Source organism: Buteo buteo, chromosome 4, assembly GCF_964188355.1.
Source record: "Buteo buteo chromosome 4, bButBut1.hap1.1, whole genome shotgun sequence".
In the NCBI taxonomy this organism is placed as follows: Eukaryota; Metazoa; Chordata; class Aves; order Accipitriformes; family Accipitridae; genus Buteo; species Buteo buteo.
The window spans coordinates 54,343,080-54,370,874 of record NC_134174.1 but is presented as its reverse complement, the minus strand read 5'-3'; the positions used below and the strand labels follow the sequence as shown (position 1 = coordinate 54,370,874).

Sequence of the window (27,795 nt, the reverse complement as noted above, 5' to 3'; positions counted from 1 at the left end):
AGGAGTCTGGTACTACCTGTTCCCAGCACCCCCAAGGATCAGCCAAACCATCACATAGAGCTGACAGCCTCCACCAGCGTCCCATCGGTACCCTGTGCCAAGGCATGGTGCCTTCTCTGACAACCCGCAGCCCAGGTAGGGGACACTCGGCTCCTGAGGACCTGCACCTCTCTTGAGTCTGCATGAAAAATGGGTCCTGTAAGAGCTAGGGAAGAAGAGACGATACCAAAAATCACAGTGGCACTTGCAAATCAATTTTTAATAATTCCCTCCAAAGTTTAGCTCAAACCCAATTTTTCTCCTCTAGAATTTGGTCATTAGTTTGTAAAATATTTGTCTCCCTGCAGCGGCTGCCTAATTTAAAGTCAGCAATCTGATTTCTCCCCACACTCCCCAAGCCTCAAAAACAGCTCTTCCAATAATAGACTGGGTTATGAATTAGATATAATAAAATACACTCAGCTGCTCAGATCAGATACAGGAATGTTTGGGGCCATCAGCCATGTCCTGAGGTTGAATGTTGGAGTTAAATGACTTTCTGCTCAGTTCAAGCTGGCCTCAAAACACAGGTAGTAGTAGGGTGTTTACCAAAACAGGCAAATCTGCAGCAGCATCTGTGAGCAGGAGTTTGCTGACACCAGCAGCAAAAAGAGCATCATACTGTGCACAGGTAGATCTCTACATCCCTTGCTCACAGGCTCTCAGCCGTGCTCGTGTTTTTCTTACTGGCAGCCCCAGGGCCACGTAAGAGGTGGAGGGCTGCTGACTACTGGCTCATACCTGCAGCCTGGACCAAGGAGGTGGCATTGCTGAGTGGCACCACAGCCTCCCTCGCAACAGGCAGGAAGAGCTCAAGGGCAAGCGACTACCCTGCTGCAGCTTCCACGCCACCAAACGGTGATGGGGCCACCCCCATAACAACCCCACTCTCCCCTCTGTGAAGGACAAACACTGCACACTCTGGACAGGCAGGGCTCTGCTATTTATTGAGCTCTAGGTTTGTATGTACATCCATTTACAGTGCTTGGTTCGGTGACAGCGTAACAAGAGGACGTGTGTCACAGTCTTCCCCAGCTCAGTCTTGGGTGACGGCTGACTTCAGGAGCTGCTCCCAGTCACAGCCTGGGCTTCTCAGTTCACCCCAGCAAGGGAGCGCCCTGGAGGAGAGGAGACCTTTGATAGCTGAGCCCAGAGCGAAAAGCTGAAAATCCCACAGGTTGCGCAGGCACAGGCAGACTCACCCCCAACTCTCTCACCTATCTGTCTAGTCTCAGCCTAAGCGGGATCAGAGAAAAGGAGGCATGTGGACAGCCGGGTGACTCAATGCTCCGACAGCAGTGATGCTGGGGCTGCACCTCAAGGAAGCAACTTAAGCCCCCTTTAGAAGAAACTCCCCCCTCAGAGGAGAGAGCGTCTAGCAAGAGCTCCCCACACATACAGACAACGGTGCTGTGTGATGCATTTTTACTTATTTGCCACTGGAGAAGCTGCCTCCTTCTACATGTCCTGGCCTGTTCTCAAGCAGAGTGATTTTATGGACCCTGCTTGCTCTCCCAAGCACCATCCCTCTGACACGTATACATTTCCACACACTTGCATGGCAGGAAAGCAAATAAGTGCCTGGCTTAGCTGATAAAAGCCAGACAATTCCCTGCTGAGGCAAGTATCTTCTGTTGGGAGAAGCCGGTGCTCCCAAGGAAAGCATACAGTCTTCATCGGTCGCTGTGCCCAGTGGGTGGCCAAGGACACAGTTTTCAGTTTCCCATGCTCATGGCAGGTAAAGATGAAACATTAACACAATTAACACACATTAGCATGAATAAGCCTTGCCTAAAAATGGTAGTAAATGAGCATGACATTCACATCACTCACACCAACCTACAAGGCTAAGAGCAGGACTAGGCACTTTTTTTAAAAAACTGTTTTCTAGAGGGGGGAAAAAAAAAAAATGGATCTGGGATGTAAATAACTTCTCTGCTTCAGTCCACCAAGTCAGGCCAGATCCTAACATCACTGCTGGGAGCTGAAAATGCACGAGCAGGGAACGGGTGTTTATACTGTGTATTCCTGAGTTGGCAGCCTGACGCAGCACTCCGTACAGGCTCTGACGGACCTGGGCACCTCTGAAACACTGGCTCTGGAGCAGAAAGGTCTGCCTGTGCCCCAGAGCATCATCCCAGAACTCTTCCTTAGGAAGTTCTCAGCAGATTGTTGCTGCAAGTCGCTTGGTGAAGATGGGAGGGCAAGTGAGAAAGTAACTAGCTCTCCAGCTGCATTTTAATTACATGCTACACACAAGGGAAAAACCAGGGACAACTTAGTTCATGAAGGTCACCAGGCACTTGCAAACGTGCAAGGCAGACGTTCCTGTGAGGAAGAGGAGGATTGTCATAATGCAGTCTCTGAATGGGCAATAAGGGGAGGGGGGAGAGGGAGTCAGCCTGTCCTCTGCCCCATGAAAATGGAATATCTAAAAATGTCCCTCAACCTTAGAAACAGCAGAGATGAGCTGGACTACTGGAAGCAACAGTGACCCCAAGCAGAGCTGGTCTCCGGTTACAAAGTGCTCTGTTTGATGACCCATATTCTTGCATACTGGCTCAGACTGGACCCTGTACGCCAACAGCCTTGGAGGCAAAATTTCTCCTTCTCCAGTAATCTGATGGCTTGATTCAAGTGACACCTTCTGACATCAGGAGCCAGCAGTGAGCAGGGCCTGCTCCTTGGTGAAACTGTTTCATACTCCAAAGCCATTCCTAATGGGATGGCAGTGGATTTGACCTACATTGCGGGAGGGCAGGTTGATCCAGACTGATGGAAAAGAACAGCTCTCAGCTGGGATCAGAGAGCTTTCCCCGTAGAGCTGGCGAGCAATCTCAACCCAGAATTGTCTCACAAAGCTGGACTGGTTTTATTATTTTGGTTGTGAGCTCTCCCCAGCTCTGCTACAAAGGTTTCCAGTGCATCTTCCCTGAGGCTGTGGAGGGAATCTCCCATTGCTACGTCACAGGAACGGCTGCTCACCCCCATGGCACCTTACAAAATTGCTTCCTCCTCTTCCTCAACATGCCAATCACCTTTCCTCAGCCCCAGTCCTGTTGAAACACACGCCTTTGGGATCAAACACACAGCAGCAAGGTTCTCCCCTAAAAGAAATGCAGTCCCTTCTGCAGGCGGAAGGCAAGGGGCGACCAGCTGCAGATCTGTAGTGTCCCTGCCCAGACAGGCTCATCTCTGGTCAGCCCTGCACAGCAGCAGTGTCCCCGCCTCAAGAGATTGTAGAGAATTCCTTCAGCAGCAGTTCCTGGCTCAGCGTGTTGAAAGCAAGGTTCTTCCTCACATTGATGCTGATAGACCGAACCTGACAGAGACAAAACAAGATGTTTTAGCCAAGGGACTCTTCCTGGCTCCCCATAAGCATGGCAGCTTTGACACGGCTGACCTCTAGGTTCAGCATGAAACCATTTTGCATGCTGTTATAGCCCCAGACAACTTGCTGAAGCCAGCTCCGAGACTCCAGCTTAGCAAGAAATCTCTGAAGATTAGCTGCTTCCTGGAATAACAGGAATGTCTATAGTGACATCCCAGCAAGCAGAGTAAATTCCAAATGAGACCGGGATGGGAGAGGATGCTCTGTTTGGATGCACAACCTATGATGTGTTTCCTGTTCTGGGGCAGTGATGTGAAAAGTGAGCTCTTCCAGGTTGCAGCTGGAAGAGCATTTTTTCTACCAGTGCCCACTGGAGTGCCAGCCAGCATTCTCCTAGATCAATGCAGTGCCATGGCCTCTGTCCTGCTCCAGAACCTGCAGAGCCAAAGACATGGAGTCAAGGAAAGCACAGAGGCCATGCTACTCTGCTGTAAACACAAATTATCACCCAAGCTGGCAGAAAACCATGGGTTCAGAGCCAGCTGTGTGTATTCTGTGCTGAGTGCCTTACGCTTGAAGCTGGCTCACTAGCTGTCTCTGAAGAAGAGACACTTTTATCCTTTAATGATGCCCAGACTTCTGGTCACCCGCAGAGTTTGTGAAGAAGAGCTGGGCAGCCCTGTTGCACAGCAGCTTCCCTTCCCCCTTCATGCCTGCAGACTCGTTGGCCGAACACACAGGCCCCAGACTGGGCTCAGTCTCAGCTGCACTCGGCAACGAGAAAACAAAGTCAAACATCATCTGTGTCAGCGACTGTGCAGCAGTGACAGAAAGCAAAACTGACACAAGCTCATCCAAACAACAGGATTACAGTTCCCAGAGACTTGGAGCCTGTGATAATAAGGTTGTTGCTGACCTGGTTAGTGTTTTGTGCTTTTTAAAAGCACTGGGGGATGAATTATATAGAAGCAGAACAAGGAATCTGACACTGGGGGCTGGAACAGCAAGTTAGCAATGTTTATACTGTTGAGGGTCCCACTTGCTGCCCTGGTGAGGAAAAAAAGAGGGGAAAGGCAGAAAGCTCCCAAAAAGGCAGAATGTGTAAGAGTGGGAAGCAAATCAAAACATGGAAGGTTAACAGGGAAAGCTGTGAAATGAATCCCAGTGAGCTCCTTGCACAGACCCTAACAACCTGAGCAAGCTAGCAAAGATGTCTATGCTTAAAGACAGCATATTTATGTTTTATGGCGTCTGCAGAAACCACAAACTCTCCTTCATCAGGATGCTTGGCAGAGACTCCATGCATCTTTGCCCCCTTGGAGCAACCCCTGACCTCTCTTCTCTGGGTGTCTTTTGACCTACTCCATACTGAAATAGTTTGGGATCATGTCTTGTAAGATAATCACAGGTTGTAGCCTATATTAAACACCACTGCAAGTGGTCTCCAGAACACTGGTTTGCACTGGGCTGTCTCCCAGCCAGGAGACAGGACCCTCACTGGCAGGTTTTGGTCCCAGTCCTACCAAGTGCTCCCCACCTCAGTGATCCAGTCAGTTCTGACAAGAGGGAAACAACAAGGCTAAACAGATGCGGGGAGTCCTCTGCCCTGGGGAACGTGACTGCCTGCAGAAAAGGGGCAGATGCTACATGTAGTGTAAGCCAGCATCCTTATTCTGACTAGAAGCATTTCTATGGGTTCCAGCAACAGAAAGAACAAGCAGAAATGAGCTCCTGGCCTCAGGAACTGCTGCCAGGGGCCAGGCACCTGCACTAGAAGATGCCCAACTTGTATACACATCAAGGTCTCCAAGAAGGATGTGGTGGCATTCTCTGCAAGCCCAGAAAGGGAGGCTGGAGTGGCACATGATGAGAACACAGGGCTTAGCAGAAATTGTAGCTATGGGGTAGAGCACAAGAAATTAAGCCTGTTTAGTTTGCAAAGAGAAGGTTTAGGAGGATAGAGCAAACACTCTCCAATATGTAAAATGAGGTCAGAAAGAGAACAGTGAGTAATATTTCTCTGGCTCCCCAGGGATGGGGCAAGAAATACTCAGCTTAATTTAAGACAAAGAAGATTTACATTGGAAAAGAGGAAATACTTTCAAACCTATGGGTTGTGAAGCAGTGGAGTAGATCACCTGGGGCCAGCATGGAGCTCTTTTCACTTAAAGACAGCTTCAGGTTTCAAGAGGAGCTTAGACACAAACTTTGGTCAAGAGCAGTCTAGATGAACTTAGATCTGCTTTAACACAAGTTGGGGAGGGGGGTGGGCATAATAACAACACACAAGATGACTCTGACATTTCTACAAATCTCTGCCCAGCATTTCTTCTGCTTTGAGAAAGCAGGCAGCTCTGAGCCAACCAGCTTAAAAGGTAAGAATAGCTCAAGTTAAAGTTAAATCAAGTTATCTCCAGCACCAGGGCTCAGCACATGGAGTCAGAGCTCATCTCCCTTTTGGGGTTGGAAGACCAGACGGTGACACAAGGAGGTATCAGCCTGTAACAAGGATAAACTTCAGAAGCTTCCTGCAGTCTGGCTGAGCTGTTCCATCCATAAGGCTACATCCCAGGACTACTCCCAGCTCATGGTGCAGCAGCCAGCCCAGGCCTGGCTGCCAGCCTGGAAGCTACCAGAGTTCTACGGTGTTCTTATACAAGGGGCCAAAACGAGCCTCAGAAAGTAAGCTCAGAGCTTTAACATTCATTCTGCAAGAAAGTAAAAGCAGAGCACGTGTCCTCTCTTGCTTCTGTATGGAGCATGCTGGAGTACACTAGGGCCAGAAGAGCTTTTAAAATTGTTTTCTCCTATTAGCAGCTTGGATCACGTTTAAACCACAGACTTTGAAGAAATGGAAAATACATGAAATGCTGACATCACCTGGAAAACAATGAGCAAATGAAAGAATGGATGAAGCAGTGGCACTAACCATGTGAGGAAAACATTAATCAGTTCTAGTTTTGTGTCATTATAGCTGGATGTGTGCAACACTGTACAGACATTCCCATTTCACAGCAAGTCCCATCAATTAAACTTGTTTCCAATCAACAAGAAGCTCTTAAGAAATTTGTACAATGGGAGGAAGGTTTACACTGACTACTACATCTAATTAAAAGTCAAATTAGTGTAATTTCCCCTGCAGAAATCAATCCCTAATCAGACTATTTTGAGACTCTGCTGAAACCTATCCAACTGCAAAGACAGTGAATGTTTTGGAAAGATGCTGAATCTCTTTCCACACATTCCTCCAGCTGCAATGTAAGGGTCCAAAAGCTCACATCCAAACCATTCATTCTATCAAAGCAGCACAGACCTCAAATGACATCCCTGAGGGTTCAAAGGAAAAGAAATAAAAAGTGTTAGAAAACTTCCTAACTTCCTTCCTTTAGCCCCTCAAAGGCAGTACAACAGGCCAGAAAGCCCAGTTGATAAAACACTCTGCACATCACCTTCCACCACAATGTGGCTGCAGTATTGCAGGCCTTTGAAAGCTTCTTTGAAAAGGGAATGGGAGAAGAAAGCAGATTTTTCTTTGGGATTAGCAAGAAAGAGCAGCACTGAGGCAAAGCCAGAGAAGTGAAGCAGTGCATTAGCAAAGCACGTCAAAGGAGTGAGAACAAGATTTCTAAGCATAAAGGAGCCAAGAGAATGGCTTGGGGAAGTTTCTGCTCACCCACTTAATGGCAGCACAGAGAGATGAAAAGGCAGCCTAAAAGGAAAATGGTTCCTGCGTGTCATTCCCCACCAAGAAGGATCTGCTTTAATGCAATCACACAGATAGAGGTAAGAAAACCAGGCAGAATCTGGAAAGAATTATTTGCAAAAAGATCCTGTTCAGGAAGACCTGTTGGGACCAGCATGAGTTTGGAAACCATAGTGGAAACCTGTGGTTCACCACCAGCCCTACTCCTTTGGCAGAGCCCACAAAGAAAATTGCAGCAACTTCACTCTGGCCCCACCATGAAAACCTGCAAACCTCAGCGGTTAAACACAATGCATTGGGTAGGGGGATATTATCCAACATCAGACCAGCAACAGAAGCTGAAGTAAAGACTCAGAAGCCTGGCAAAAAGGAAGCCAAGTACCTGGTTTGAAAAGGATATGGGGAGGACAGGGCAGACTAGGACCTTGTTGATGAGTTGTTCAAACAATTAATAAAGCCATCAGCTACTGTGCACCTAGAGGTAAAAACAGTGTGGAGGACAAGAGGCCAGCTGAGTTTGCTGAAGACAAATCATAACATATCAGGTTGATTTCCCACTGTGTTGAGGGAATGGCTTAATGGAATGCAGGGGATTTTCTGTAGCTGTGAGTAAAGAACATTTAATAGGGTCCCAATTCTCAGGGCATCTAGAGAAATGTGGATTAAACAGATTCACAACTGGGTCAAATCAGCACATTTAGACAGTAATTATTCAGGCTTTCATATGCTCTTGAGGAGACGGTCCCAGGGGTACCTGGACAGGCAATTTTCAGAAGGGAGTTGAGGAGGGACTGGTTATGCTAAACAGATTCTTAAGTGATACAAAATTGGGATTTGGGAAAAAAGAAACCATCAGGCTAGGAAGAAAATAATTTCAGCTAAAGTGTTTGTAGCTGTGATGATCTTAGGACTGAGAATGTCATTTTAATCAATTGGCATGATCAGCCTGAGCCTCTGCCAGGCCACGTGGAAAGCGGGGCATGCAGGAAGCAGAGCAGTCATGTGGCCAAAAGGCTGGGGAAGGAGATGCTGGCTGAAGTGGGCAGGAGCCCTTGGGACAGAAGAGATGACAACAGAAACATGAAGGCATCTTATTTCCAGGGTACAATGACAGGAGAAGCCAGTGTCACAGGAAGGCTATGGCCAAATGTCTTTGCATGTATTCCAGATGTGGTATCAAACAGCAGGCCAGAGAAACAAAAATAGGCACAAAAGAACACAGAAAAATGGCATGAAAGTGATTGCAAGTGGTTTTGCCCGTATACTACCCAATGGCGGTGCTGGAATGACCCAAAAAACATTAAAAAGCATTCTGTAGGAGGAAGCAAAACCAATTCAGGCATGCTTGTTCTGGAGCAGAGTAGACAGAGGGAGGTATAACATTCCCAAACTCATGCAGACTCGTGACGGAGTGGGCAGGCATCAATTACTCATCAATCACCAAGGACAGAGCTGGGAGAGAGAATCAGCTCTCAAACTGGTGGAGAAGGCTGCCAGAGTTAGAGATCTCTCCCTTTGCTGAAGCTGTAATGAGGCAAAAGTGAGGAAAAACAGGCTCCCCTCAGATACCAGCCACTACAAAAACATTGCCTCCCTCGTGATGTGGCTGTCGGACAAGAAAATGTTGCATCAGGGCTCTCTGGAGCAGGGTGAGCAAGCTGGCTTGCTGAAGAATATCACTACCAACCCAAATTATTTGGACTCGGTTTTGTCTTTGCTATATTATTTTTGTGAGGATTCCTACCATTAGTCTTCTCCTCTGGCAGAAGGAGACATTTCTAGGGAATGCCTTTGCTTTCTTTGCTTGGGAAGCCTATTTTGTGAGTGATTGAGGAAAGCAATGAGCAGGCACATGTTTCACCAGCATCCCATATTCTGCTCAGTCCCATACTTTGTGGTCCCCTTAACAACAAAAAGGCCAAGTTGCCCTGCATGATAAACCCGAAGTGGGAGGAGTCAGCTTCTCCACCACACCAATTTACCACCACAAAGCACAGTGAATCCCCATGGCTGAAGGGACAGAGACTAACTGGTTGCTGGCCTGAGCAGTCTGGTGGTTCCTCCCCAGCCATGAATCGCAGGGTAGGGAGCTCCAGGGAGCTTTCAGATCTGTTGAGACATGCAGTGTCCATTCAGATCCTACTCCTGCCCTGCCTTTGAAGGCAGCCCAATGGAATAACAGGGCTGCTCAGCTATACCCCAAATGCCACTGCCCAGGCCATAAGCAAAGGCTTTGGAAAAAGGTTGTTGATTCTGCAGAATCAAGGCATCTTACCAGCTCTTTGAAGAAGGCAGCCTCTTTATGCTGCTCCGAGTAGCGCTCATACTGGTCCAGTCCGTCCTGCAGTTTCAGGGTCAGCGTGTCGTAGTTGGACCGTACCACTTCCAAAACCTGCCAGAGACAGTCAAATGCAGCACAGGAGTCAGCAACCACAGACACCTCAGCATAGGAGGAGCAAGACCAAGATAGATCACAGCTCTGGCACCTGGTTTTGTAATATACATGGCTTTAACAGCCAATATTTGCCTCATGACTAACAACACGGAGGTGGGCACTAAAGTCTTCCTAATGCCAGTAAGAAACAGCCCTCAAATTTACAGAATTTCTCCATTCATGAGAACAGTGGATGAGCCTATATCTATGACAGCAGCAGTTTTCCAAATACTATTATGTCACCAGGAGAAGTAGACATGATCTTATTAAATTAAGCAGCTAATTACCCTGTGTACACCCAAATGTAACACAGTAGGCACTATGCAAACACAGGTTTGCCTGACCCCATGGTCCTTCCAATGCTAGTTTTGCCAGCACACCTCCCTCCTGGCTTGCCAATCACCATTCACAATCTGCTAAACTGCCAGCTTCTACAGCTGCTCAGGTCAGCTTCCATACAGAGCACTGCACTTCTCTCCTGATAGGAACAAGCTTCTGACAGGCACTAAGAGAAGACCCACTGTGGTACGGACTCTGGTTTTGGAAACGGATGGAGACACGAATCCAGGTCTTCCTGCCCAGGAGATATTTTATTATCTGCCTTCACCGCAATCAAAGCGCTCCAGGTTATATTACTGCCTTACTCTGCTCCCAGCACTGGGCTATACTTGCAAATTCATAGTTACATATCTCTGTCCTATTGAACTATTAATTTTCCTAACTAGGGAACACCAAGAGTGACTCCCACAATGCTTTTTAGCTTCAAAGCATTGCATGGACAAACACATTCCTCAAAGCATTTGTGAGATGGTAAGTAATCTTCCTACCAGGAACCATATAGCTCAGCACTCCTGGGCAAAACATATGCTTGAAACAATTCTCTTAAACACATGAACTTCTTTCTTAGGCTGTTACCATTTGATCTGAGAGCTAAACAGAGCACCAGCATCTGAGGTTTGCATTACAGCAGCCTCTGCTCATGAAAAGCCTCAGCCAGGAGGACTACATAGTATAAAGTGCAAAGGAAAAGGACTCTGCCTCAAGGCATCACAACTCAGACAAGATCCTAAGAAAAGCACTGCAGAGGATTTAAGACTACAGTGACCAGAACAATAAGGAACCCTTCTACTTCTCCTCTTGTCCTCCCAACAATGTAAACACTACCCTCAATTGCCCTTTTAGGCAGCTGGCAGCTCCTGCCCTTTACAGGACTGAATTGTGTCCTTATATCCTTTACTCTAGGAAACCTAGACTTGCTTAGGGTTCCTTCAAAAGCTTGTTTCCTCCAAACTTTGCATGTGACAGTGGTACGCAGAGACACTCATGTAAACGCTTAGAAACAGGCTAGGGCCTGAGGTAGCAGAAGCCACAGGGCATCATCCAAATGAGGACTGGGGGCAAAAAAGGGTCCCAGAAGTGGTTCCCAGGTGAGATGGTCACACAGCAGAGTCTCTTTGCAGCTCAGCTGTCTTCCAGCATTGCAGAGGCAAGCTAGGGGTAGGAATCAGCATTTTGCAATGTTATTTAAGAACAGCCTGTCAGCGTCCTGCTGCTGCAAGAGCATGCAGCCTCCTCTCCAGGACTCATTTCCTAATGTCTTTGTCAGCTCCACGGGCAGAGGAAGAACCCCTGCAATGACAGCCATCTCCAAATTCAGTCTGACCTTCTTATTCCTGTGTACAGAAGCTGCAAGAAGTATCACAGAGCCAAGAGCAACGATGAAAGAAAGCCACCTGGGTACAGGAATAATTTACTCTGGGATACAACTATCCACTAGGGATGGAGAGTAATAGCATAATGCACTTTCTTTTGAGCAATACAGAATCTAACAGCTTGCATGAATCAGAGGGCCATTCTCCTGTCAATCTGAGGAAGCCAAGTTGACCAAGATTAATAAGCTGCAGGGGAGAAACCTTGTTTGAAAGGTGAGGAGTAGAACAGGCTTCTCCAGCAGTAACTCAGAGTGGAGGCATTTTATCCCCACTCCCCAGGAACCTTCCCTTGGGCTCCTCTTCAGTCACCTGTGCCCCCATACACACAGTCATGCATAGTGCCACATAGGTCTGCCCAGACAATGGATGTACACGCTTCTCCATGAAGAATCAGGATTCCTCCTTGCTAGCTCTGAGTAGAGAGATACTCAACAGAGGCATCCTTAAACCACGCTGTGGAATAGTAAACTCCGAGGGCAGCAGCGAGCTCTGTAAGCAGTATCCTTTAAATTGGCCCTCCTGTGTCACCTTTGAAAGGCAGCTAAAACTCAGTGTGATACTCTAGGAGGAGGACAGGGAAGGAACAAGAGGCCCCAAAGTCTCTACTGTGTTACCCACTACTTACCATAATCTCTGCAGTGAACTTGAGATCAGCTTATCCCCTTAGCTATACATTTTCATTAGCTTCCACTCCTTATCTCCTTTAATTATGAAATAGAACTTAAAAAGAAAGGGTAAGTTAAAAATAAACAGCTTCTTCTCACTGCCTGATAATTTCCCTTTCTTGCTGCTGCTGAGAAAAAAATGCTACGTGGGATCTGGGATAAACCCACTCACAGATCATTTCACTTCATACCCTATAATGGATAGGAACTGTTACTGAGATTAGGACCTGCCACCCTTGAGACAATTTCATCTGCTCTTTAAGATGCAGCTGCTAGACAGAGGAGAGGTTAAAGAGCAGCAGAAGGTATTAAGGCCATCTAACATGAAGGTTTGAAAGGCATCAGCTTTCTATACAGATGACAAAAACTCACATCCTCTGTGTAACAGAAGATTGTATGTTAGCATCCTTCACCCTTCTTACACACTGCTTTGACTTTTGCTCAGGAAAACTATTGCAGGAAGAACGCCCTTTTGCATTAAACATATGAGATCTTTATCTGCACTTTTCTGCCAGATACAAAAGAACTAGAGGAATTTAATTTTAAGATTAAAACATTTCTCCTTCAAGGTCTTGTCTGACCTGGTCTTCCTAGAAGTCTCTATGGAAGACTAGAAAACATCAATTCCAAGACAGTGAAGTATGAATAACTTAAAAAGGAAGGGACTTTTAGCCAGACTCTTCCACATGGACTTTAAATAGATATTTGGGTTTTTTAAATTTCACAGGCAGCTGGAAGAACACCACTTCTAGTGTCAGGCAAAGAAAGAAGAAAATGGACTGTAGATGATTTCCAAAGAGCTTCTCAGAAAGCAAGAGGGAAGATAAGATGTGACAATCCTCAGTTTGCAAGGATAAACATGCAGGGCAAACTTTAAAAAAAATGCTTTACTGGATCTTTACAGTGGAAAAATATTAAGTGAAGAGGAGTCACAACCTAAATCTCTTTTTGTAGGTTACCTTAGGGGGATCAGAGTCTTAAAAAAGCAGTATGACAGAAGTGAGCAACTCAGACATGGTCAATATAAGAAAAGTAAAGGCTGCTGAATTCCTTTCCTGCAGTTACCTGTATCAGCCCTAGAGGCTACATTTGCTCATTTACTCCACTGCAACAACCCAGAAGTCAGTGGAGCTGCACCACTGTAATTTAAAGATAATTTGCCATCAGATTAACCCCCTGGCCCATCACTCACTAACTGACTGCTTTCCAGAAGTTCCAGAGAAACATTAGCGATTCAGGTCCCTGCGTACATGTCCCCAAACCAACCTTTCAGGAGCTGCTCTGAACAGCAAGTGCTTTCTGTGGCACTCAGGTTTCAGCTTCCTCCTGCAGCTACAACTGCCCATGGCCCATAACTCTCCTTCCCCAGTAACGACAACCTGTGAGTAGAGGCACCCCTCAGGGTAACATAGCAGGGGGGCTGGCTTACAACGGAGGGGCTGACGTGGGGCTCAGCTCTCCGCAACATCCCATCCGTGCCACACGATGGTGTGCCACCGCACCCAGAGGCACAAGATTATTATTTCAGACTTTTTAGCTCCTTACTTTGCTGCACCCACCAGCTTACCGCTTCCTTGCAAACTGGACGGACAACCTCCGAAGGGTCAGTGGACTCCTGTGGGCACGAGCTCTGAAACCAGTTCCCCCAGAACAGACCATGCTTTGCTGTACCACTATCTACACACAGGCTCCTTCCTTACTGCACCAGAGCTGTTCTCTCTGACTGATCCTCAACAAGAGCTGACTTGCTGCACTCGCCCAGGAGAGACCAGACCTTCTGGAAGAGCCTGTCCCAGGGAAACAAGGGGATTGCATACAGCAGTCTCCAATCCCCATCCTGCCCAGGAGAACATAGCCACTGTTAGCAGCAAAGCCAGAGAGGGAGCTGTACCGGCAATGAAATCTAAGGGGCAACACACAGAATGAAGGCCCACCTATCTGGCAGACAGAGTACGCTTCACTGCTTAGTAACTTTTTAACCCGCAGAATCCTTCATCATCTACAACTGCAGTCTCTGCCTTACTAAAACATAAAATTAGAGAGCACCACCAATTCATGCCACCCAGCAAAGGACCTGGTGGTGGGTAGGTTCTGGGAAGCACACAGAGTAATGACAGAAGAATAAAGGAAAAACAGAAGCAAGAAGAATGGAAGGGCTCTACACTGTCTTTTTAATCAGCAAAGGACAAGAATGCAATCAGTCAGCAGCAACAGCACCTTGCTAAAGCCTCTCCACGCCCGTAAGACAGTCATTAACTACCACGGCACAGAATCAATTGGAAAAGAACTGATTGAATGATCTCACATCAAGCAAAAGGCAAAAAAACCCCTCAACAAACTCCAGGTTAAAATGTATCTGCCCCCCACCCCATCTCTAAGTGGCTCACAAGGCTGGGACAGGGGGAAGCTCTCCAGATCAGGCCTAGCAAGCCCTCACAGGATGGAAAAGCTGGGTGCTGCTGTCCCATGCTGGAGGATGGAGCAGCCTGTCTATGGGGCATGTAATGCCCTCACCAGCGCTACTGCATGGACATTGCATAGGGGCCAATGGCAGCCAGGGATAGACAAAGGTGCCTTCTGTCCTCTCTACAGAGGAGGTGGAGTCCCTGTCACTGCCAGAGAGGGACTTAGGGCAGTCCCACCTCCAAAACCTAGGCAAAGCCCAAGATACCACCAGCAAACCCAGCAGCCTGTCCCCTCAGCTCAGAGGATGGAGGCTGTAGGAAGAGACATTAGGGTTTCCCTATTCTAGTAGAAGCCTGATATGCATTTCACACTGGAGTCCTGGCTTGTTTACTTCAGGTTTAGTACAAATCTTCCCCTTTTTCTCCCTCACTAATCTCCACAAGCAACTCATAATCCCTGAGTGTTTCTCCTAGTGAATTCAACTGAGTAGCAACATTTCTCATTGTAATGAAAAGGCTGCTGCCACCTGGACTACAAAGAGGCTATTGCCTCTCCATAATAAAGTGCCAGATAATTGACATAAATTGTACAGTAGTATCTTCTAATTAATATGGAAAATGATTTTTTTTTTCCAAATGGCATCACACTTCTCACAAAGCAACTTAAAAGTTGCTGATGCAGGCTGGAGTCTTTGCTGGAATTAATCCCCAGAAGTGCCAAAGACAAAGCATATAACTAAACAATTAGAAGTTAAATAAAAATACACACACACAGGTGCCACATTTCCCAACAGAATCTGCCCAGACCCAGGCTGCACTCATCTCCTTCTCCCTTTTCTCTTTCACTGCCTGCAGGAGCCAAGTTCAGAGAGAGGATCCACTAAGACTGCCAGTGCTACATGTGTGCTGAAAGCAGCTCCCATTCACACTAGCTTCAAGAAAAGCACCCAATGTAGGACAAGCAGCAGCACAGAGCTTTTGTCTGACCCAACACTACCTTACCTTTGCAGTTGTCCTGGAGCTAAATGCAGTGCTGATGCTTCAACATCATCCCTTACCCCCAAGCTGATCAAGCCATAAGTATTAATTCCATGTTCATGAATGCTAAGAGGAAGAGGAGGAGGGTGTTGCTATGACAGTCTAACAACTCAGATTCCCAAGATACGCTGTGCACACAGCACACATTTATGGATCCAGAGGATGCAGAGTGGGTCTGGTGCACATGGTGGGAAAGACAAAGATCTGGGCTTGAGATGCAAGTGTAGTCATGCCACATACATGCAAGATAGGCAGCACATTGTCATTCCTGCTGCAGTGCCCCAGATCTCCTACATCAAGCAGTTGCTGTTTGTACTACATGCAAGTGAAGGGCCTATGGCCCTCTCTTGCTGTGGGCTGAGAGTGTGAGGTTCCTCAGACTAAGCCTGTAAGACAGCTCCCACCAGCTCGCACAACTGTCACTCTCAGAGTAGGAAGCAGCACCCTGTCTGCCCTGAGGGCAGGAAAATTCCTGGAAGGAGGACTTTTCCCATAGTAAAAAGCTCAGCTAGCCCAAAAGACTAAATGAAAGCTACCAAGGGCAAATTTCTCCTCTGAGGTATGAAACAGGACTGCACTGATGCAGAATGCATCAGCAATGCTGGGCAGTAAGATACAAGAAGTCTGTCCAGGTCACAGCGGGGAGAAAGGCCCCCAGAGGTGGATGCAGCTGCCCATGAGCCCCAGGATGGCACTGAGCCATGAATACGTGCTCCAGTCCTGACTGTGGAAAAGCAAAAGCCGATGGGACTCATGGGAGTCTCTTGTTCGGGGCCTGGAGCTGGACAGATGGACAACGCTGAGCAGCACACAGCAATGATGAGCCAGGAGATAGGGAGAGAAGGTGCCTCACCCTGCTTTCCAATGCTAAGGTGAGTGCAGGGACCCCTTGCACACAGTTCCCACCAGGTTACTTGCATTTGCCCATCTTCCTCTGCTCAGCTCATTGAGCATTAGCCCTGTGTCTAGGAGCCCGGGAGTAAACAGTCTTTGCCCATCAGTTTGTCCTTCGTCCCTGCCAGTCTCGTGGCAGTCTGCTGTGTTCAGTGCACTGCCCTGTGCCCAGCTAAACACTAACTCTCAATGTCCCAAATCCTTCCTGAGGACTGCTTTTATACATCTGCACTTGAGTGGTATTGAAATCCAGGCCTTGCCACCTGTCTACACAAGGCAAAAGGTTTTGATTGTACATAAAAGATGATTACTATTATTTTACTTAGCAGCATCAGGGAGCGACATTCCACACTCCCTTCTCCTCACCTCAGCATAGAGCCATTCTGTGGGGCTCAGATGATACACAGTAGCTCAGATGTTTGTTCAATGATCTCACAGAGAACTGTGATCTTTAAAGGAACGAGCCTACAAAGTTGACAGTTTCTATCCATGGAGTGGGAGTGTTCAGTTACAGTCTTTCTCCTCTGCCCACAGGTGCCTCTTCTAAAGGTAAGTAACCGATAAGCTCACTCAGAAAAATACTGTTGTTCTCTGAACTCTGCTAGCAGAAATGGCATCCTGTTTTGGCACAAGAGTTAACTGCTCCAGAAACCTTTTAAAACCACAATCCATTAGAAGCCTAAGGTGTTCAACTCTATTTAATGGTGGGAAAAGACTCACTGATCCAACCAATCTGGAAATCACACAGCTTTCAGAAACATCTCAAAGCCAATCAAAGCCAATGCGGTGCCCATCCCAAGCTCTCATGGGACGGCCTTCGCAAGATTCAACAGTTACTTTAACAAGCAGAAAGGCTGCAAAGTAGGACAAAGGCAAGTAACAACAGAGACATACGGTCACAGAGACCAGCTATGTGCACAGCTTGTAGGAGACTTAATTTGTAAGAGGTATAGACAAATAGAAGATATTAATGTGGTTGATAACCCTTGACATCCCTGGGGCTAGGAAGTCCTGTGCTAGGAGTATGACACCGTCCGAGCTCTAGGAGTCAGGTAGCTGAAAGACTGCTCACCTCACCAGAAAGCCTGTGCCATGAATGCTTTTACTACAGAGTAATTTCAAGAAGTCATGTCTACACACAAAACAACTCCCACACATTAAATTCACTTTGCTCCAAACCCAAACAGGTTGAACGCAAGGAGCAAAAACGCACTTAGCCTCGCACTGCTTTTTCTCAAGACCAATCCACTTTTCTCAGTTTCAAAGATGGTCAGTAGGTTTATACTAATCTGCATATCCTACTTGGCACAAAGAACCTGGCACACTCTGTGGGACCCTGGGTGCTCTTTCCCAGACTGCCGGGACAGGGTCTCAAGAGGAAATACAGGAGACAATTCTGTGCCATTTGAGGGAGGAAAATGGGTTCAGCGGGTTTCCGCCAAGAGAACGAACATCCCTGTACTGCACAACACTGGCACTTCCAAAGCCCAGGCAGGGAAAAAGAAGTCAAAGATCCTGAAACAAATTATCTTAAAAATTATCAATTAATAAAATAAGCACTCTCCAGAGCAGACTTTTAGATCTGGATGGGGAGATCCGCCAGAAACTGAATGAGGTCCACTAAGCTTGCCTGTTGTTAGAAATTCTGTGAGGAAGGAAGGCAGGCAGCATAAGGAAGGCCAGGATGATGGCAGGAGCATAAAACCCTGAGATAGATAGATTTGCTATTTTGGAGTTACAGCCCATTTTGGAGTTGTGAACCCTTATCTCCAGCTGGTGGCATTTATGAAAACATTTCTCACTGCTAGGTACATAAGAGCACTTGCAATTCTGCCAAGGCTTAAAATGCACTGCAGATAGCTATGGACTGGACCGTTAATTTTTTTATTTCCCCATTGTGCTTACAATTAACTTAAGTGCTGAAATGTGATGGGCTGTTCCAGGAGAAGCTTTTTATCTACCAGCTGCATTCTAGCACAGCAGTAAATCAACTGCTGTCACCAAAACATCAAACAAGAGGACGAGACCATCCTTACACTCACTGTGCATATTACCCGTTCAGCCTAAGTGGCTAACCAGCATTCAGCAAATGAATGCTGTGATTTGTGTACACCCTTTGGTGCAATTCTGTATTTACAGAAGACTTTGTCCTCCTGAACACAGAGAAAAAAAAAATAATGAGCAGCAGCTCTCCAGCACCAGTTAACTGAACAAAGTAAGACTAGTAACCTTGGTGCCCAAAACAAGATAAAAGAGTTTAAGTTATGAGCTGCTGCTCCAGTTGAACTGAGAAGCCAGGATGTATAAAGCTGTTACAGAAATCAAAGACAGCTACAAAAACTAAAAAACAGTAGCTGAAGATTTTAAGAAAAAATAAAATCTTAAGAAGATTATTCTTAAGAAGAAATAAAATCTTTCTAGGGCCAGCAGCCAGAAAGCATCCTGGCAAATGTTGAAACTCAAATACACAACTTTCAGTTCAGATTGCCTTGATGAAGTGACAACAGGATCCCTGATGTACACCAGAGGAAACTCATTCCTAGTAAAGAAATTCAAATTTGCCCAGAAGACAGTTGGGTCAGGAATAAGGCTGTCTAGAGAACAGATTAAGACAGGGTATACAACAAAAACCTTTCCCTTCAATCAAACCCTGACAGAAGCAAGTGGACTGTTCCAGTTCAAAGAAACCAAAACCTAATTGTGCCCAAGGGAAAAGCAATGAGGAGGCTTATTCTGGTTATGGTCTAATCAAACATCTGCAGTCACAGGAGGTTTCTGGTACTATGTCACCTGGTCAGGTTCACAGGAATCAGTGGAGGATCCAGGAGAGCTTGTGCTCCTCACACAGCCACCACGGACTTCTACAAGATATAATGATTACAGGATGACTTAGAAAAAAAACCAAAACTCACCAGGACTCTGACTTGAAGATCAAGATAAATGAAAGGAGAACACAGACATTCCAAAAAGCTATGGAGCTGGCCATGCATTTCATTTTTCTTTTTTCTTGTTCTTTTACAGCAAATAGCAAGCAAACGGCCTCTACAATGCTACTAGTACAGCCCTGGGTCCGATACTTGCCAAGAAAAAGTAGATGCTAATCTAGCTCATTACCTTTTTTTTTTTTTTTTTAAATGATTAGGAATCTTGTTAAGCTTGGTTTCTGAAACATGAATAAATTTAATTAAAGGAAGCAGCAAAACTAAATAGCAATATGCTAAAAAACTGGCCACGAATCAAGTGGATGCTGTATATTTAAAGTAAGTCAAAATAATATTGGACATGCCAGAGAAACACCCAGCTAGGGTTGGGGGAGGAAGGTATGCATTTGGAGGGGCAGAGCTTAGAAAGATCAGTTCCATAGCTCCTACTTATATTTAAGCAATTAAATAGTGACAATAGAAGGCCAGCTATTAATCGCACAATGGGAGTGATAAAAGGCCATAATTCAGTGGCCTGAAGAGAAGCAGTGAAGCCAAGACGGAAGAAATTCAGAGCTCACCTGCCTAATTGAACACATGTGGAAAATGAACTCAAGTCCATTCTAAGACGGGGAAAACAAGAACTTTTGAATACAAGCAACAAGTCTGGATAGCCAAGAAATCAGATGAGCAAATAACTGTTTGATTATCTATACTACTTTGCAGTTCTACAATATCTTTTCTGAAATAAGGGCACTGGAATCAATATACAAGATTTAAAACATAGCTTGTCACAGACTTATACAGTGACAGCACAGTACTCCTGCTTTATTTTTGTTCTCTCTCTAATAATTTCTCTATTTGCCTTTCTGACCACTGCTGAGCCTTGAGCCAACATTTCCAGGCCTATCACAGTGACCTTCCTACAGCTTAAAGACTCCAAGAGACTTATAAATTCAATCTTCAAAAATGCCTTCTAAAGATACAGCCTAAAGAAATAGATCTATAGTCAATTGGTTAGTCAAAAATAGCTAGAAAAACTGTAGTAGCAGTATGCTAAGGTAGCTAGCTAATAAGGAAAGGTGGGCAGTGCTTGGAATTTTATGTGACTCAAGCCGTATAAAAGTTCTAGCTATTTAGGCTTTTGCAAATCTGGAGTTGGAACAGACAGCTATAAGCTGCTGGATGATCCTTATAAACAGAAAATCCTGTAGTGAAAAGGGAACTTCAGTTGCAAAACATCTGTTCTAAGGCTGCAGTTCCAAAAGTGGTTTACTGCAGAAATAAGACATTCTAATGCGCAACTCAGAAGTCTCTTCATTCTGGACACAAGCACCAAGAGTGCTGATGACCAGGCACAGTACTGACATCAGGAGTAACTGAGAAGGTAAGAAGGAGCAGAGATGACCGTCCCCTAGATACTGAGAATACAGCTGTGCAAGTTAAGTTTATAAGAATTATGACAGTGGTGAAATTCCTACCAAGATAATGGAATCAAATCTGACCCAACTAAGTGACTCCTCACAAACCCTAGACACACTTTTGGATCCTACTCTAATCTGCATTGCACAACTGAAGGAAAAGGAAAGGACAAAGTCTGTGATGAGGGTAGAAATAAGAGAACAAAACAATTTCCAATACGTCGTGCTGAAGGAGTGAAGCTTGTTAACATTTTAATTTGTTAAACTATCCCCTTTTGTGCTGTTGGAATGTGTCATTCTTTTTGAACTCCATCTGGGCAATGACCAGAGCTGAAACAGAACGAGACCGTTTATGCTTGGAAGCATTCATGGCCAGCACAGAAAACATCTTTTGCCTGTATAAACCGAACTGCTTAAAGTTGACTGCAAAGTTAATTCAAAAGGAACATTTAAGTGGCTATTGGGACAGATGGAAATACGGGAGCTACTATCCAAGATAATCACTAGCAAGGGCAGGCCTGATGAGACGCTAAACATTGTGTGCTGAGACATTTCTTGACTGAAATGGAGATGTACAGGATAGCTGGTCAGCAGACAGTCAGCAAGGTGAAGAGAGGGAGCAGAGGAACAGAGACTTGGGCATGGACCAAACACAGAAAACAGGTCAGAGGTTTCTGAGAAATCAAATGGTCTGCTGCTTATTACTGCCCTTCTCAGGGAAAGAAGTCCGTGTGCATTCTCTGAAATAAACAAAGAGACACCAAAAGTTGCTGACACTCGGTTATTTCTAGTTTTTTCTCCTTACACCTAACTGAAGCAATCAGGGCCCAAGATAATAGCTATAACTTTCAAGAAGGAGTCCTGCCACGGTTAAGTGGAGTCTTGCAATCCAAAGATATTTGGAGGACAAAAAGGGCTTGCATGCCTGGGAACTTGTTTATCCCTGCAACATTTGTTCTGCTTACATCCTTAAAGTGTCAGACCTACCACCTCTTCAGCATCAGCTTTCTCACAATTCAGACACTCCCAGTAACAACCCCAAAACACCACAGGAGACAAGTCCCTTCAGATTGTATGGCTTAGAAGAGACTGAAAAGAGGCATCTTGCCTCTATGAGAGTGAAGGTGTTATCTCCACAGAGGTTCAGATGCTGGATGGGCAGGAAGGACGTGACACAAAGTGGAGGTTTATTGCTAACGGGCCAGATAAGATTATTGTGTTGGCTGTGTGCCCACCATTGACATTCAAAGGAAAGGTGACTTGTGCTGGCACTGGACCCATTCTCCCCAAAGGATGAGGAGAACAAACCTTATGCTTCTTTTCCAAAGCACCTTTAGCTGCTGAATCCTCAAGCTAAGCTAATCAGTACACAGAGCAGCAAGCTGGAGAACTACTTGTCCACAATGCCTGCCCTCCGAATCAAAAACATGCACCCTTTGCTGTCACAGCTCTAAACTGAACCTGCTGGCTATAGAGATGGGATGTATTTGTACATACAGCACCACTGAAGATTTAGGCAAAGACGATGCCACTCTCTTGGGGATAAGAAGTTGATCACCAAGGCTTCCGCTTTCTCTGTAAATTTCTCTTTTGCCATATTCTTGGGTAGGTACCTGCAGGATCTGTAATGGAAGTATCGTCTCCACGGTAATTTCTGCAGTGCTTGGAGGACACCATTGTTCTACAGCCTAGAAATCCCTGTGTGAGGATTTAGTGCTCCCAAGTGCCTCTTGGACATCAAACGTTTTCAAAGCTATTAGCTCTGATGGGTTTTTGAATAAGGCTCAGGGAAGCCACTCACTCAGTATTTCTCATAAGAAGAAGGTAGCTCTAACCTGGTAGAATAAAAATTACTGAGAAGGAGGAGGAGGAAGAAAGCCCACACAGCCCACGTTCTCTGCAAGCAAGGAAATGAGATTTGATTTACTCCGTGATTCTGAGGTGTGTTCAATTTCAGCTTGAATTCCTACTGCATAAATTCAGCTTGGCTGAGCAATGTCCCCATTAGAGACTGTCCAAAGCAATATAAGGTGATCCACACAATGATCTTTGAAGCTGAAGGTTCAAAGCCTTGGTGAGGTGGGTTTTTTTAGCATATTTTTGCATGTACAACCCACAAACCTGTGTCTTCCAAGAAGTTAGAGGAAGACAATATAAAAAAAGCAATTAGATACAGTGTATACACAGCTCCTTATTGTTGCCAATTAATCAATTTATTTATTTAGCTCACTGGTTAAATTTCCTCTTACTACACAGCAGAGAACAACTCTGGGTCTATGTTTTCCATGATTCAAGGGGATTAGATGACAAGCAGAAGTCACTCAACTAAAAGGACTTAAGGGCTTCAGTTCAGGGATTAATAACTCAGCTCCTTTTTCTCCAGATTTTAAACCCACTAATTTGTACTGCATCAGCTGGTAGTTTTATTTGCACAACTATTTTTGTTTTAATGGGAATCTTAAACTCTGCTCTTTCCAAAATGCTCCTGCATTGCCCTCTCGATACTATTCTCACATCTGAATTTCTGACTATATTTAAAGAGGATTTCATGCTTGCTTAGCAGATTTCTTAAGAAACTGCACCTTATACTAATACACACAAGTTCAAGTTCTATTTGACTTTTCCTAACTAGCCAGGCATATCAGTTGAGCAGTCCCCTCAGGAATTCACCACCACTAGAAGGCAACTTGCGTGGAAGCTTTGGACCAGGTCTCTCTGCATCTCCAATTCGGTCTCATGTTTCAGAGAAGCTCTACAAAATCCGGAGTTTGCATGCATTTGACCACATAGTAACACACCTTTAAGGTGCAATAAACCACAGGGATCCATTCTCACCCTGGGTTAACACAGAATAATTGGGTACCACACTTATCCTGCTGAGAAACCAAGTGACAGAAGTTGAAGGGGACCACATCTCTGCATTACTCTCTGCAGAGACTCTGATCTTACAGTTCTGAGAATCATTCACAAGGGGGAGTTTCAGTGAAAGAGTGCTATAATTTAACCCCAACGCTTCTACCACCTTGGGCTGTATGAATAAAACCCCAAAGCAAGTCTGCAGGTTGAAAAATTCAGGTACTTTAAAGTTCTGGGGTTTGTTGTAAATCTGCTGGCCTGACTCAGGAAAGACTAAATTCCTTCCATATGCCTTTTTAAGGACTGACTTGTGACTGTGCCTAGAGCTTTTGTTTGGTGCATTTTTATAAATGGTAATAAGTAGAGCTGTTCACTTGGTTTACTGTGTCTAGACAACAACTGCCAGCTACAATCAACTCAGACAGAACAGGAGGGCAGGGCTGGCAGCAGCCACAGGATGCATCATAGCAGCAAGTGATGGTTGTGCATTAGGAAAGCTGCCATCATTCTTCCTTCTCATCCCTGTGAAACATGTCAAGGGCACTAATTAACAGGGTATCCAAGGCACGCAAAGGCTACGAAGAAACATGTCCCTAGTGCCCTGTTAAGGCCCAATCCCAAGATGACTACTGAGGCTTTAGGAGCCTGCTGAACTCTCCCAGACACGAGTCTCCAAAACTGTCTGATATTCAGAAAGAATTCAAAGATCATAAGAGCTGCAGAACTGAGAAAAGCAGAAAGGAAGTAGAGTGACCTACTTTATATTCTGCTATCACATGTTGAAAGAGACAGGATTGTAAAATGCCAGAAGAGGCACATGTAAAGGAATCCTCCCAAATGTGTGTGCTGTCAGCAGTGTGATGGCACACAGCCCCCCATGGAAGAAACAAGGGCAGGGAAAAACTCAAGTCAAATACTGTGCCAGAACAACAATTCAATACCCAGAAAGGAACATACAGTAGGAGCTATACAGAGTAAGAGAAGCCTGCAATCTGAAATGCCACTCACCATTACCCTAGCAAGCATTAAAACCTCTGCCAGGGAGGAGCACCTAGCATCAGAACAATCTGATGACCTTTTCCAAGACCAAGTGACAGAGGAGAGGTGTGATCTTAAATATTTTGTAGATATTTCTTTTCTTGACTTAGTAACAACAGGGCAGAAGAAGCTGCAGCAGTCTGCGAGCACCTGGGTATGACGATGTAAGATTACTGGAGAGAGGGTTAACAGTCCGGAGTCTGGATTTACCTTTTAAACCACAACCCTGTTGAGTGCTGGAAAGTAAGGCTTTTTGTGAGAGTACAGGCAGGTGGGTTTTTCCCTCCTTTTTTAAAGGGGAATGCTATCAAAATAAAATCCTCCTACTCCCCAGATTTGACTTCCGAGATTTTTGCATCATTCTTTTCTAAAACAAAGATCAGGATCAAATCAACTGGCCGTTTTTCTTCCAAGCATCTTAACCTGACCTTTTCCAAACTCATCACAGAAAAAGCTCTCCCTGACATATGTAAGCTGAGGTCACACTGAGGTATGATCTCATGTACAAAAAGCATGGCAGCTTCAATCCAGGTCTCCCAACAGAAGAGTTACCTCCATCTTCAAACTACGCTTCACTCAAGTGAAGGGTTTCTGGGTGAGGATGAGGGACCAGGCTATGCCTCAAGCTAATAATGTAGCTGACAAGACCACAGGTTTCTGGTTTGACTTAACAACTGACTTCCTGATGAGTAATTGGGACAGGAGTGGTCAGCGACCAGCTTCTTTATGTCAAAATGTATGACATGACATTAACTGCCCAGCCTTAGCATCACCGAGTCCTAGTTCTAAAACATCAACATACTAAGACAGACGCACTTTAGGACTCAAGCAGTCCTGGAATATTATCCCTCTGGGTGCTACTGAGGGTGGAAAGCTCAGCAAGAACTGGATGATGTGGGAAACTGTCGTCAGCCGGAGAAATTAAGTTCAGATCATGTTAATAGTCTCCCCTGCAAAAAGTGTGTCATGCTCAGGTATCTGCAAAGGAGGCTGAGTTGAGGCATTACAGTAGCTTTCTTTTTATTCTTCTGAGAAGGGGAGTTCAGCCCAGCAACAGACCTAAGTTTCCTTTCTATGCCTACAAAGCACCTTGTAGGTGGTACTGTAATTAAATAGGTCCATCACTTAAAATAGAAAAGCACATCTTTATAGTTGAGGTGAGAACTAAGAGTCTGTAGTGAGATGCTTCCATCAAGTCGTTGGTTTTCAGGAGCATTAACGACAGGGCAGAAAATTCCCGGCAAAGCAGCCTGGATGCAAAACCCAAAACAGTCAGGAAGTCTAAGTTCCAGCATGACTACCTTGGCTCCCTCACAAATCCACATTTCTGTTTCCATCAGCTGGAAGACTGCTCCTGTCCTAGTGTTTCAAGATGTTCAACAAAAAGAGTACTTCTTGGAAACAAAACAGCCTTAAAAAGTCTATACTGTAGCTCACAGCTACCTTTTGTAAGAAATGAAAGGGACAAAAACCCCTGCAGATATCATCATGTGAAGCTCCATCTAGATCCATGTTCTGTGTTACGTACATCCTGTTACATAAAATCACTGATAAACCTTAGGGTGACAGTAACAGCCAACATTTCATGTAAGTTGGACAGATGCCTGACTCCAGCAAACCACCAATATGACACAGCTGAGCAAAGGCTAGTATCTAGGTTTGGGGGGGGAGTATAGGTATTTCTAGTGCAGAAGAGGACTAGAAAGGGAGACTCAGTCATTAGCCAGCTAAGCATGCTTTTCCTTTAAGCACTCAGAAGAACTGCTGAGAAACATCTCAGGGTAGGCTCTGTGTGACCTCCACATGCACATATAGATTGATACATCCTGGGTTTGGAACATTAATTTTCACAGAACTAGGAGAAGGCTGCAAAGGACAATGCAATGCCTAAGTAAATACCGGTGTCTTACTTGCAGGAAGAGCAATGATTTGATTCACAGATGTTGCTGAAGAAGTATAAGCAGAGGGGAGTTGATAGCAGTGCCCTGAGAAAGAAATTCTCACAGTATCACCATGATACTATTATTTCCATCTTTCCACTGTGTTAAACGTGCTCACGGGGCTCCAGGACAGCTCAGTTTGGTCTGCAAAAGATAGTACAGACCTTCCCAAAGCCAAAGCACCCCAAGATAGCTAGCCATGTCATGCCAGCTCCCTGACGCCAAATCTCATTGCCAGAAAGATGCTGTGTCCTTCTCTGTCATCACATTTCACTGTAAGCAGCGGTCATTGTCTCAGAGATGCAGTTGGTCCATTAGTGGGACAGGAGCTCGCTCATGCCATCACAAGTGGGAGAAGCACTCACAAGAACTTCTCCACCTCTAGAGCTTCTACACAGGACCCAAACCCAGCATTTTCTGAGAAGTCAGGAAGTCCAAGAGTAAGATTTCAACAGCATTGTGTGTGTGTTTACATCCAACTCAAAAAAAAAAAAAAAAAGCAGTCTGCTGAATTACAGCTGCTGAGGAAAATACATTTGGGAAACCAAGATGGGTTTTGTGCACAAATAAGCCTTAAGCACAATATTTCTTCAGTGGGGTTCTGCACATAATAAGACTTAGGATCCAAGTTTCCAACTAGGAAGCTGAGGCATATGGCAGGGGCTACCGGAAACAGTGTTATTAGATGTCAGTCCACAAGAAACTACCCCATTCTCTAAATGTTAAGGATAGGTCAGCAGATTTTCCATACTTACTCTCTTACTGCCAGAGTTCATCCTAACTAACCTGTGTTTTCATGGAAGAGAAAAGCTTCCTAGTTTAAACTAAAATTGACGCAGCTGTGACACACCAGTTAACATTGATGCAAGTGATAGTTGCTGGGTCACGTCAGCTTATTTCAGAAATCCTAGGTACTTTCAGACAATGGTCCAGGCCAATTCATCAGCTTCTTATCTGGGAGGCTGGAATACACCTTCCCTGTTAGCAATTCTTGCTGTGAAGCAGTTATTGATGGAGAACATAAATCCATGGTTTGGAAAAAGTGGAAGAAGAACTCCTACGAATAGGTGCTCAGGTGAGAGCAAACACAGGGCTATGATTTAATATCCTTCCACAGGCCTACACTCATGCCAGCTGCAAGGCAGATGCTGCTGCTGAAACAGCATGTGCTGCTAGCAATACTTAGCTCCCCAGGAGCTTATTTGTGCCTTAACTGAGCCATGGGGGAATCCAAGCGCCCTCTGACTAAGGTAGTGGAATTGATTTATTGCCCCTGGCACTTGGCTGATGCAGAAGCACCTTCCCCAATTCCATCTCTCTGGACATCCATCTCCCCCGCTTGCTGTCTTTGAATGACACATCTTAGCTCCCTGAGCAATCCCGCTGCCTGCCTCAGAT

At 45.4% G+C, this 27,795-nt stretch overlaps 1 protein-coding gene across 3 annotated transcripts in view; it reads right to left on the bottom strand.

The window, feature by feature from the left end:
• Nucleotides 1-958: 958 nt before the first annotated feature.
• ARMH3 (armadillo like helical domain containing 3) overlaps nt 959-27,795 on the bottom strand; it is a 130,040-nt gene continuing 103,203 nt past the window's right edge. For all 3 annotated transcript variants that reach the window (XM_075026225.1, XM_075026226.1, XM_075026227.1), the window contains exons 25-26: nt 9,349-9,465; nt 959-3,361 (exon numbers count right to left, since the gene is read on the bottom strand). In XM_075026225.1, coding sequence (XP_074882326.1) covers nt 3,269-3,361; nt 9,349-9,465 — 210 coding nt within the window. In that variant the 3' untranslated portion in view covers nt 959-3,268. The remainder of the gene's footprint in view (nt 3,362-9,348; nt 9,466-27,795) is intronic.